Raw genomic sequence first — 13,349 nt, 5'->3', positions numbered from 1 at the left:
CACAGAGCGCACGAGTGACAGCAGCAGTTCACATTTCGCATACGCCCGGTTGGCCGGTTGGCCGCTTGGCCAGCAGCCAAAAATGACTTTTTATGCGCTTTTAAGTTGGTTTTGTGTCTTTTTTTGTTGAGTCCTTTCTTTTTTTGCTTTCCCCCACATATTTTTCAACTTTTCCATTAAGTCAACAACTAGCTGAGGCCGACCTTTGGTGGTTGGTTCGAGGCCACATTAAAATAGTTTGGGGATTTGTATTTATGTTGATTGCATTGTCGGGCCAAGTAACTGGCATATGTATGGCCAGCGAGTGATTGTGTGACTGTGTGTACGTGTGTGAAGTGGGATTTGTGCGAGAAATTGAAAAGTTGATGCCACGTGCCTGCAGATTTACTCTGACTTGGACGCCCCTTAGCTTATGTGTGTGTAAAATGCAATTCTGTGCCCTGACATATGCAAAAAGTGCAAGCAACTATTACCAACTGCAATGGAAAAAGTTTAGAGTTCAAAGAATCAAGTGGTAAGTGGTGCCCAGATAGAAATTGCTACCACATATCCACTTCAAAGTTAATGCCAGCCAAAAACATCTACGAAAGTCAACAACAAATAGCATGGCCAAGCACATGAAAACTGCAAACTTTATTGCCACACGCCGCTTGGCATCAGCATGCGACATGCACCTGTTTTAACTTCAGTTGAAACTGCTTTATTTATAGCCGAGTGCAGCGCCGGCTGCCTACTATTTGCCATGTTTGACCCACATCAAGTGCCTGACAATTTCTAGTTATTAATAAGTACATGCAGCCAAGGCAGACGGAGGAGACCAGATTCCAACTCTAGACAGCTGTGTCTCTGCCTTCACTGGAAATAACGTTATCAGGCTGCTCTTAATTAACAACCTAATTGGTACACAGACCGGCTAATACTCTATGTAATTGCCGACGAAAAGGCGCATAAAGTTTTGTTATCAAAACTTGTTGCGTAAAACTGAAGGAGAGGACTTCAACTGTGACGCACGAGAGTTCTAGGAAAACTAATTTGTAATTTGAGTAATTTCAGAATATTCAATTTGCAATTCGAGCAACAATGGCAGTTAAGTATTATTATAAATTAGTTATCAGCAGTTGCTTATATCATTGTCATCGATATGTAGTTAGATAAAGATATCTTTCTCACATTCATAAGTTGATGCGCATTTCGTAAGCCCCTCTAATAATAATTATAATTACTTGCAGCACATAAAACACACATTAATCTTGTATCGAAGGCAACCGTAAGCCCGAATCATATTTCAGAATTACGTGAGATTTCTGATTATAGCTAATTGGACAGTCATGGCACGAGTTCTACTCTGGAATTGTACATTTCTAGACGAGTTTTTTCTCTTGGGGGAAAGGGGCATTGTGAATACAGTCGCGGGGGCCTGCAGCGCCTGTTGGCAATTTATCTATATCGAAGTGGCATTAAAAATACAATGACCACACTTCTTGACGTGCCATGGTCAAATTTTTGTGCATTTGTCAAACTGAAAATAAATCAGAAAACAGAAGAAGAAACAACAAAAACAAAAAAAAGGACGCTAAACAAACAAACGCAACGCGAAATGACAAATTTTCTTAAGCTTTTTGGCAATTGTTTTCTGACTTTTTTTGCAGTCTGTTTATTTTTTGGCGCTTTCGCTTAGAATAAAGAGAGAAATGCTTCATGCAACTGAGCTAATGAGCAATGTGACACAGTTTTTTTTTACAGTGCTACGCCCACGTTTGGCTAGATTAGGCTGTTTTTTAGCAAGAAGACTCAACCTCGATTCGATGACAGCGGCGGCAGTAGAAAATGTTGCCGTTAAAAATATCAAAATATATCAAAAATATAAAATGCAAATTTTATGCCACATTTAAAATAGCCGGCGCAATGTTTTGTAATTTATCAACGACCGCCCGCATAATGTGGCAGCGGGGCAGCGGGGCAACGGGATGACGGGACGACGGCCGGCCAATGCGACGCGACGTAATGTGGGGCGTGGCAGGCGTGTGACTGCTGCTACAGCTGTAGGCAAACGCACGACGACAACGACGACGACGACAAAATTGTTGCAAACTGTGTGCAACTGCAGCGACGACGCCAATGCAGACATTTCTCGACACTTCTCTAAATAGTTTTGCGTGCGACGCAATGCGAGAGCAAGTGCAAACTGTGGCAAGAAGGGGGCCAGGTTGGGGAGCACACAGAGAGAGGGGGCCGGACTGACACACGGTCACTCGAGTGCCAAAATGTCCCCGCACGCCATTAAAAATGTTGCGAAAATTACACAGCAAACTGAAAGGTGTTCTAATGAGGCGTGCGCCGGAGTCTTCACTGTATGTGTGCGTGCGTGCGTGTGTGTGTGTGTGGGTGTGAATGTGATGTGGGTTGCTTGAATAACTGTGGCATGAGTGAGATCTTTATGCACAAGAAACAAATGTGTTGAAGCATAAATTATGAGTAATAATTGCATTAGTTAAACAAGACTATTTTTTTACGATTAATAAAGAGCTTAAAAATTAATTTCAGCGGGTGAAATGCAGGGCGACAGAGCAAGAGGCAGCTTTAAACAGCTTGCAAAGTTTTCGTTTCTATTATAAAATAACATATCAATAACTAAAGGCATCTTAAAGTAATTGAAAACTTTATACAATGAATCTAGCCGAGAGCTTCTAACTTCTAGGGGCGATTCTTCTTTAAAGATGCAAGCCATAAATCGTGAGCGACTTAAAAGCACATTTGGAAACCTTAAAATAAGCATTAATTAAATTATATTGACCAACCCAGCCCAGGCTCTAGCCCAGTTAAATAGCCATCTATATGATATACAAGCACCTGAACAACTCCCGCAAAGGTGGCGGACCAAAAAAAATTCAGCCATTGGCCTCAATTTTAATGCTGCAATCCTCATTAAATGAGTTCAAAATCAAGGTCGCCCCAAGGGGCTTGAGCGAGACGAGCGAAAAGAAAAAAAGAAACATTCATGCTACATCGGCCATGTCTCAAAGTGAAGACCATGCGATGCCATGAATACAAATTGTTGCATTTTACACAATAAAATAAAAAAATAAAGGGAAAATACAACAGCAACAAATTCATGGCATTCCATTTCAATAAAACGTCGCTACAGCCAAATGCAATGGAAAAAAATAAACAGTAGAAGCTTATTAAATATAAAGCAATGTACAACATGGAGAACGACCTTAGAGTGGATACGAGTGGGGTCTGGGGCTGGGGTTGGGGTGGCACACACATGTTGCACGGCAACGTGGCTGAGAACTTCAACGGTAATTGCCAAGAAAAATATTTTTCAATAAGCAGCAGCACAGAAAGCGAAATGAAAAGAATTTAAAAATACATAAAAACAAAAGAAACAACAACAATTGAGAGGGCTAACAGTAAAAGCACACCTGGAAATTGCCAAAGATTTCAACTCTCTAAACAATAGCTCCACATGCTCTCTCTCTCCCTTTCTGTCTATCAAAATCTCTGGTTAATCCCAATAAAACTGGAATGCAGCAGCTATACTCCAACTATTTCACAGCATTGCTGAAATTTTTTTTATTCCATTTGTTTATTTGCACAAACGCGTAAGCTTTCATTTCATTTTTCCGTCGAATTCCGAACAGCAGTATTCAACGCTAATCAAATGTGGATGCTACACACACAAAAATTTGTGGCAGTGGCTGGAAAACAAAAAAGATATAAGGAAAAAGGCGGCCTGTTGCTCTCTGTCGAACATATGTCTGCAATATGCAAAAGTAATGCACAAGCTCCGACAATGGCAGAATACTCGTAATAATCGTAAGCCCCAAAAACCCGCCTCCTCCCAGCCCACAGTCCAGCAATGACCACCCCCAAAGGCCATGCCCCCCATCATACTGTACACTGTTTTACATGAATTTTGACTTTGGCGCGCCGTGCGTTGCCAATATATAAGCGTGTGTGCGTGTGTGTGTGTGTGTAAACATTGCGCAAAACCGAAAACAACAAAATTATTCATACGCCACGTTGTACCGCAGCCGCTTGGCACGGCGAAAGACGTCAGCGCAACGCGGCTGATTCAGACAGCGGCAGCAACGAAATTTGACTACAAAAATGGGCAAAATACAAAACAGAAACAACCGTTTGTGTGTGTGTGTGAGAGTGTGTGTGTGGCCATGTATGTGTATGCGTGCCTGTGTGTGAGTGCGTGTGGCTTTTTCGGCAATTTTGCGGCATGTTTTTCACACTTTGGCGCGCAGCTAAGCAAAAAACAATTGAACACGACGCCCTGGCTGCCATGGATATCAAATTGTTGTTGTCGTTGTTCTTGTTGTTGTTGTTGTTGTTGTTGTTGTTGTTGTTGTTGTTGTTGTTGTTGCTGCTGCTGTTGCTGCTGTTGATGATGCAAGTGCAAATTAATTTGCCACTTTGTAGCGCGTCCAGCATGTATTTCAAATATGTATGTTTTGTTGACTGATCAGCCAAAAAGGATTCGATTGATTTGCATTTTAGCTTTACGTTCAAGTTTCAGATAGCTTAAATTTAATTAGCCTTATCACAAATTGCGCACATTATCTGAGTACAACTAATTACAATTAGGAAATTATTATAAAAATTGTTTGTCCATGAGGCAACTTTGTGTTTTTGGAATATATATATTTAGCATAATACAATTATGTCCACAAGATACTGCTGGTTAAATAAAACTAAGCTGCATCAAATGCAACAACTAAACAGAAATTGTTTAATAAAATAAAAGCTCTTGATAAATTCTAAATTGCATTTGAGATCTGTTTTGTGTTAAAAATACAACTGTCAGAAAAAATGGAAAGTAAATATCTAAATAATTGGAATATAAAATTCTATGAATTTATGAGACAAAGGTCAGGTTCCAGATATTATAAAACAGTGTTAAATAACATGCAACTATTTACAATGTTTGCATATATTTTGTTTATTCAATATAATATGTGTTTGGTCAAGTAACAGCAGAGATAACACCGACGGCTGCGGACATCATCCAACAGCAGAAAATAACAATCATAATTACAGCCTAAGAGCAAATAGTTTTTTTGCGCGCTCTTTGTAAGCTGCTGTCCACTCTCCTTCTGAATTGCTTTGCTTGCATTGCTGCCCTTCGCTCTAACCGGCGAGCGTCTTATTGGAGTTTCGTTTCGATTCGCTTTACATATTGTCATAACCAGTCAGTCTTTCGTTTTGATCGCAACCTAGGCACAACTAATTCGAGTTGGCTGCCAAGCAACAATTTAAAACTTATAAATTCTAATAAGTGCCCTGCGCGGCAAATAAATCCATTTGAAAACTAATCTAAGTGTTTGAATTTCGCTGCACAAGCAGTTAGAATTAATTGGTTGCAAAAAAGCTTGCAACTACACAATTTGGTGACCCCGACGTGAATTTTCTTTCTTTCATTTTTTCTATTTTTTCTTGTACTTCGTTCTTGTCGTGTCAACGGACAGTTATCAGTTCGGGCAAAGCTGTGTGGTGAGCCGTTTGCTTGCGCATCTGCATACAGTTGGTTGTTATACATAAACGCCGTAGCAAATCCCCGCTAATCGTTGCGCGCTATAACCCGCTATACGCTATCTCGCTCGAACGAACACTTGCGCGATCAGACTTGTATTGTAGTTCGGCTGTGTGAACCTTGTTGTGCGCTACATTCATAATGTTTGATGAAGGTGCAAGTGCAAATGGAAATGATGAGGCGACATCAGCTAGTCAAGTGGCGGTTGGAACCCAGGCTGCTGTTTTTAAAATAAAGATCAAGAATTTAACTGATCGACTCAATAGATTGTCCTCGGAACTTGATCCCGCTCGACTTCGCGATGTTGATGACTACGAGCTGCAAGATTACATAAGCATGGCATCTGACTTGCAGGCGAAATTTGAGATAGTCTGTGATGGTTTGTTGGAGGTGGATCATGCCAGCGTTGATGAGGATCTTCAGACAAGTTTTGAGTCAACTATTAGGCAGCTACGGCTGTCCCTTCAACGCGAGCGCGGAAATCGAAGCAAGGTTCAGCAGATTCCGCATTGTTCCACCTTCAATTCAGCCGCAGCCGATGACTCGCGTTCTACCTTTGTTGTTCCAAACCACTCTCGATTGCCTCAACTTAAATTGCCGGAGTTTAGTGGAGGCTACACAGAATGGGCCGATTTCTCGAACCTGTTCACCACGGTCATTGACAAGGATCCGTATTTGACCAACATTGAAAAACTCCAGCATCTACGGTCATGCCTTAAAGGAACAGCGCTGGATACAATTCGCTCATTGGAAATTTCAAACGCAAATTATGCTGCCGCTTTAGAACTGCTTGATAAGCGTTTTAATAACAAGCGTCTTATTTTTCAGGCACACATCTCTGAAATTTTGGGTTTGAGAAAGGTGGACAAGGGCGCGACTGCACAGCTGCGCGAATTTTCAGATAAGCTCAACTCTCATCTACGTGCTTTAAAATCGATGGGCAGTGTGGAACAGATCGCCGGTTGCGTCATAGTACATACGTTGCTGCAAAAACTAGATAGCGTTACGCAGGCTAGCTGGGAGGATGATGCGCCGTTGGACGTCATACCATCATGCGAGCGGTTTACAACCTTCATAGAGAGGCGTTGCCAAAGGCTGGAAAATGCGGATCACGCTACGGCAATGTACACGCCTAGCTCCCAGGTGGGCCAGAACAACAGTAGTAGAAGAACGTTTGTAGTGACTAGGAATGGAACGAGTGCTTGTGTGTTTTGTGAAGTCGCAGGCCACTCTATTTATAAATGTTTGCAATTCGCAAATTTATCGCCCTTGCTGCGCCTTCACGAAGCCAAGCGGCTTGCGCTGTGCCTAAACTGCCTGCAAAGGGGACATCAGCTGAGAGTCTGCGGCTCCAGCGCTTGCAGAGTTTGTGGAAGCAAACATCATAGCTTGTTGCATCTTGGCAACACAAGCAGTCACATCGCTGCTTCTAGCCCAAACAATGCTCAAGATACCGAAACTTATTCGTCATCCCAAAACACCTTGGCGGCACTTTTATCTTCGCCTCTCACTACCGCCCAGCATCTCAAGCACGATGTGGTCCTGCTTGCCACTGCCGTCATCAACGTGAAAAATCGCGCTGGCTCCTTGGTGCCTTGCCGTGCGTTGCTCGACTCTGGGTCGCAGTTGCACATCATCACCTCTCGTCTTGCTCATCAGCTCCAGCTGCGCAAATTCAAGTCAACAGCAATCGTCTCTGGCATTGGTGATGCAGCATTTGCGTCCGATGGGTTTTCGGTCAACATCAATGTCAAATCTCGAGTGTCGGAGTACTCCACATGCATCCCGGCCTTGATTGCACCATCCATCACCGATAATCAGCCTGGCTTCACTCTTGACCCTGCATCATGGAACATTCCATCAAATATACAACTAGCTGATCCTGAATTCTTTAAATCTCAGCAAATCGACATGTTGATTGGAGCCAGTCTGTTCTTCGATCTGCTATGCGTCGGCCAGATTAAACTAGCTGCTGGACTGCCGATATTGCAAAAGACTCGCCTTGGTTGGGTGGCTACGGGAGGTGCCTCACATGCTGGAAAATCATCATTCATGGCCATGAGATCAATGGAGAATCCAGATCTGCTGGTTGACTCGCATCTGCAGCCTAATACACAGATTGATGAATTAATCCGTCGTTTTTGGGAATTGGAATGCTGCACCGACCCTGAGTCCTTACCAAACAAGGAGGAACGCGACTGTGAGGCACACTTTCAGGCCAATTTTAAACGTCTGTCGACTGGCGACTATTCAGTTCGTTTACCGCTACGTCTAGGCATGTATCCGCTGGGTGACTCCTATCAACAGGCGGTTCGTCGATTCCTGAACTTAGAAAGAAAACTAGACCGTAATCCACTATTGAAACCCCAGTATGCAGCATTTATCAAGGAGTATCTTGACTTGGGTCACATGTCACTTGTTACCTCAGCTGCACTGGGCCAATGCAAGTACTACCTGCCACATCACTGCGTGCTGAAGGAGGATAGCACTACAACCAAGCTAAGGGTCGTGTTTGATGGCTCAGCAGTTACTACCTCTGGACACTCGCTGAATGATGCACTGATGGCAGGTCCTACCATCCAACCGAAGCTGTTTTCGATACTGATGCGGTTTCGTACATTTGCAGTCGCCCTGACAGGCGATATATGCAAAATGTATCGATGCGTACGAGTCGAACCCGCAGACAGTTATTTTCAATGTATCTTGTGGCGTGAGTCTCAGCATCAGAAGATACAGATTTACAAATTAGACACCGTCACCTACGGCACAAAACCAGCATCGTTTCTCTCAGTGCGAGCTATGCACCAACTGGCCATGGATGAGCAGAAAACTTTCCCTATTGGCTCTGACATTGTTAAAAGAGATTTCTACGTGGATGACCTCATTTCTGGTGGTAGCTGTGTTCAAGAAGCAATTGAGATATTGAAACAAACATCTGGACTACTCGCCAAGGGGAACTTTAGGCTGCGCAAATGGTGTTCTAGCGACACATCTGTACTCCAAAACATACCGGAAGAGGATAGAGAAACGCTGCTTAAGTTTGACGATGGCAGTGACATCACGAAAACGTTAGGCCTCGTTTGGGATCCCGCTTCAGACTGTTTCCTTTTCTCCTTCTCTCCACTGAGGTTGCCCTCCAGACTGACAAAACGGTCAATACTCTCCGCAATTGCTCGCTTTTACGACCCCCTTGGTCTTGTTGGTCCCGTAATAACAAAATCGAAAATTTTTATGCAGGATCTCTGGAGAGAAAAGCTGGACTGGGATGAGAGCCTGCCCGTACACTTAAGCACAGCCTGGGTCAACTTCTGCGCTGATTTTGAGTATACTCAGCAATTCCAGTATCCCCGTCGAGCACTCTCATCAGACAGTACAGTGGAGATTCACGGATTTTGTGATGCCAGCCTAAGCGCTTACGGAGCATGCGTCTATACAGTCTCAAAGTGCAATGGCAACACCAGCGTGCGTCTCTTATGCTCCAAATCGCGTGTCGCGCCTGTGAAAACCATCACGGTACCAAAGCTGGAACTCTGCGGAGCTGCATTACTGGCTCAACTTCTCAGCGAAATATGCCAAATGAAAGTGTTCGACTGTCGGTATTACTGTTGGTCAGACTCTGCCGTGACTTTGGCTTGGATTCGCAATGATGCTTCGAAATTCAATGTTTTCGTTGCCAACCGAGTCGCAGCCATCCAAGAGCTCACCACTGGAATGGAATGGCATCATATTCCCACCGAATTAAACCCGGCGGATATAATTTCACGAGGAGCGCTGCCTAGTGAGCTCTTCCGGTCTCCATTATGGGCCCATGGTCCGAGTTTTCTCAGTAAGGGAAAGGAAGAGTGGCCTGCCTCCTGTGTACCTGTCGAATCCTTACCAGAACTTCGACACAAGGTACTCCTCGGAACTGCAGCGCAACCGGATCTCTCGATTGGTTGCAAGTTCATCAATTCGTTTTCCAAGCTGCAGCGGGTCTTTGCTTATGTTTACAAATTTGTAAATCGAATCCGAGGAGCTGAACTAACCGTTGACCACTTGCATCATGGCACACATTGGTTGCTGCGGTCAGTGCAAATGGCTACTCTCAGCGATGACTACAAGGCATTGAAGGAAGGAAGGCATGTCAAACCGTCTAGCTCAATGGCCTCTCTTGCACCATTCCTTGACGACTTCGGCCTACTTCGCATCGGTGGACGGCTGAAAAACTCGTCGTTGGACTTCTCAGCGCGACATCCGATTATATTGCCCCGTCAGCATCCTGTGACGCGAGCAATCATAGTTTACTTTCATAAACGAAACTTACACGCTGGACCTCGCGCTTTATTGTCTTCGATTCGGCTCCAGTACTGGCCCATTGGCGGTCGAAAAACAGTCTCCAGTATTGTTGCCAAATGCATAATCTGTTTTCGTGCCAAGCCACGATTGGCCGAGCATATAATGGCAGACCTACCAGCTGATCGTCTTAATACATCGTATCCCTTTATGGTCACTGGCGTTGATTACTGTGGACCATTTTACTACAAGAACGAAGTGCGCAACAGGCCACCAGTGAAATGCTATATCAGTCTGTTCATATGCTTCGCTACAAAGGCGGTGCACTTAGAGCTTGTAAAGGACTTGTCCACAACATCGTTTCTAAACGCCCTAAAACGTTTCATCCTGACTCGCTCTCGACCTTCAAGGATCTGGTCTGACAATGCGACAAACTTCGTAGGTGCCAAGAACGAACTAGCAGATCTGAACCGCCTGTTCCTGAGAGACGAGCATGTCAAGGCCGTTAACGAGTTTTGCCTAACCGAATCAATTGAATGGTTGTTCATCCCTCCTCGCTCTCCGCACTTTGGTGGACTATGGGAAGCCGCTGTGAAGACTGCTAAGCACCACTTTTATCGATCTGTTTGCTCTTCCATTTTGGATTTCGATTCGCTGCGTACGCTCGTCTGCCACATCACGGCAATTATTAATTCTCGACCATTACTTCCACTTTCAGAGCATCCAGGTGATCTTGACGTCTTGACACCCGCACACTTCCTGGGTACAGCGCCATCTTCATCATACATTGAGCCCGATCTAAGGCAGCTTAACTTCAATCGGCTTAATTATTTTCAGCGCGTCACATATCTCCAACAAGTATTCTGGGCCCGTTGGCGCGAAGAGTATTTGACGCTTCTTCAACAGCGCTCCAAATGGCGCACTCCTCAGCCTGGACTCTCCATTAACGATGTTGTCCTTGTAAAGGATGAGAATCTACCGCCGCTGAAGTGGCCACTCGCCAGAGTGCAAGAGCTGATCTCTGGATCTGATGGGGTATCCAGAGTTGCTGTGCTTCAAACTGCGACTGGAGTCATACGTAGAGCTGTACGAAAGCTGTGTTTGCTGCCCAAACAGGATGATGTTGAAAGCCCTTGCCTTCCAACGGGGGGAGAATGTTTGGTCAAGTAACAGCAGAGATAACACCGACGGCTGCGGACATCATCCAACAGCAGAAAATAACAATCATAATTACAGCCTAAGAGCAAATAGTTTTTTTGCGCGCTCTTTGTAAGCTGCTGTCCACTCTCCTTCTGAATTGCTTTGCTTGCATTGCTGCCCTTCGCTCTAACCGGCGAGCGTCTTATTGGAGTTTCGTTTCGATTCGCTTTACATATTGTCATAACCAGTCAGTCTTTCGTTTTGATCGCAACCTAGGCACAACTAATTCGAGTTGGCTGCCAAGCAACAATTTAAAACTTATAAATTCTAATAAGTGCCCTGCGCGGCAAATAAATCCATTTGAAAACTAATCTAAGTGTTTGAATTTCGCTGCACAAGCAGTTAGAATTAATTGGTTGCAAAAAAGCTTGCAACTACACAATATGAATATTCTGTCTGCAAGTTGTTGTTGTTGTTGTTGTTGCTGTCGATTGTCGCACGGCAGCTAATTCAGAGCGCAGGCTGCGCGCGCTTTGCATGTAAATAAGAAAAGTCATAAAAAAAAAGACGGCATAATGAAAATTTTTCGTTTAGTATACATATATGAGGGACAAAACTGCATTTAAGTGCCACGCCCACGCGGTCAGAGCAGCATCGCGATCAGGCTAATCAAATTGTTATAGCTAAAATATATATATATATACGTGTGTATATCTAACAAACTGTATAAAAATCAGAACAACATTTTGAAAAGAGTGTCAAGGCTCGGTAGCAATTCGACGTTGGCCTGGCCCACAGAAATGAGTTTTTCTTGCGGGTTATCCGACTATTTGTAAACACTGCGCTTTGTTGTAAACAAGTCATTTATATGGCTAATATCTGTTGATCCTCAAATGCAAGCTGTTGTTGTTTTTGCCCGCTTTTTAGATTGATAAATTCTGGGTATTACAATAATTTATTTATCTTTAAATGCGTTTGATTTCGCAGGCGGCCACAAAAGATGGAATATTACAACTTTACAACTTTTCTGTTTTTTTTTGGCTGCAACAAAAGTTTCCAAAAACTTGATAGCTAATGCGAACAAAGTAGACTTATTGATAATGAATTTGTTTTTCATGCAACATTTTTTCACTTTTTCAAATACGTTCAGCATTAAGCAAGAACTTAATAATAAATCGGATAATGCAAGTTGAATGAGTTTTCAATAAATCTCAACCATTTATATGCATTCTTTGATTTTAAATATTTTATGCATTCTTAACGCTTCATATTAATTCCAACCATGGATAGAACATGGATATCTTTGAATATATCTAGGCAAGTTTTGTTAAACATCTTCTTCTGCGGTCAATTGAGTTTCATTTAAAGCCCTATCTAATCCTTAAGAACAGCTTTAAAAAGATAGCATCAAAAACGTTTTGAATCTCAAACAAAAATCGAACTTTTTGGGGTACCCTCAAAGTACAAAACTTTGAGTGTGACCCAGCGTCGATGGAAAATGAAAACATTGACCCCAATCGTTGCATTTTTCTGACCCTATTTTGTATATTTGAGGTTGTGGTCAAATTTAGCCCGCATTTTGTATAAGAAAATATTTATGGCTTGTAATATTTTCAGTACAACGGGCAATTATAAATGTAAGATAAGATTTCTTTTCAATAAGTTTGCATGTTTTGAAAAAAAACAATGTTTTGGACATTGAAAATGTAAAATAAAGATCAAATACAAAGAAGTTTATCCATTTTACAGAACTCAAGGATATGGAAATGAAAGATAAAAAAACACAGAAGTTTGCTAATAATAAAAAGACAAAGGTTTTAGTTCATGGACATGGATAACAAGCTTCTAGAATTGAACTTAAAATCAGAAAATTGATTTGAATCGTGAGCCAAAGCTGCAAGCAGTTCCTTTGGCCTTGCACCCCGGCTATATTATGTGAATTAGTTGACAAAATGAACATTGTTGCAGGTATTTTTGACGTCTCGTTAGCAGGAACAGCAGTGGGTGGGCGGCCAGGGGCTGGGTATTAAGTGGGAGGCCTAATGCCAGCAGCCTTTAAATTGACATTGATCGCGTGCCAACGCACGGCCAACAGAGGAGACACACAGAAGCAGCTAGAAACCCTAACGAGACCGGCTGCAGCAGCGGCAGCCACAAGTTTTCTAATTAACATAAACAAAATAAAAACTAAAACTAAATCTGCTTTTATAATAGAAAATTCGGCTCATCTAGTCATATATCAGCTGAGTGATAAAAGCTTGATGCACATCTCCCTCTCTCTCTCTCTCTCTATATATATATATCTTTATATACATCTTAAAGTCGTGTTTGCTTTAAGCTATTTTTAAAGGTAATATAATTAATTTTGGCTATATTGTTTTGACATTTCCGG

At 42.8% G+C, this 13,349-nt stretch overlaps 2 protein-coding genes across 2 annotated transcripts in view; one reads left to right on the top strand and one right to left on the bottom strand.

Annotated features, from left to right (window-relative positions):
* The window catches only part of Mrtf (Myocardin-related transcription factor), a 49,954-nt gene that overhangs the window by 35,008 nt on the left and 1,597 nt on the right, over positions 1-13,349 (bottom strand). The gene's annotated exons all lie outside the window — the stretch shown is intronic.
* On the top strand, positions 5,409-11,329 carry LOC138911065 (uncharacterized). Its single transcript, XM_070208109.1, has 2 exons — positions 5,409-10,475; positions 10,536-11,329. Exons 1-2 carry the CDS (start codon positions 5,687-5,689, stop codon positions 10,985-10,987), a joined length of 5,241 nt encoding a protein of 1,746 aa, XP_070064210.1. The 5' UTR covers positions 5,409-5,686; the 3' UTR covers positions 10,988-11,329.

This window comes from Drosophila virilis, chromosome 3 (genome assembly GCF_030788295.1).
Source record: "Drosophila virilis strain 15010-1051.87 chromosome 3, Dvir_AGI_RSII-ME, whole genome shotgun sequence".
Lineage (NCBI taxonomy): Eukaryota > Metazoa > Arthropoda > Insecta > Diptera > Drosophilidae > Drosophila > Drosophila virilis.
Note: the sequence above shows the minus strand (reverse complement) of the source record. Positions and strands in the feature narration are given on the sequence as shown.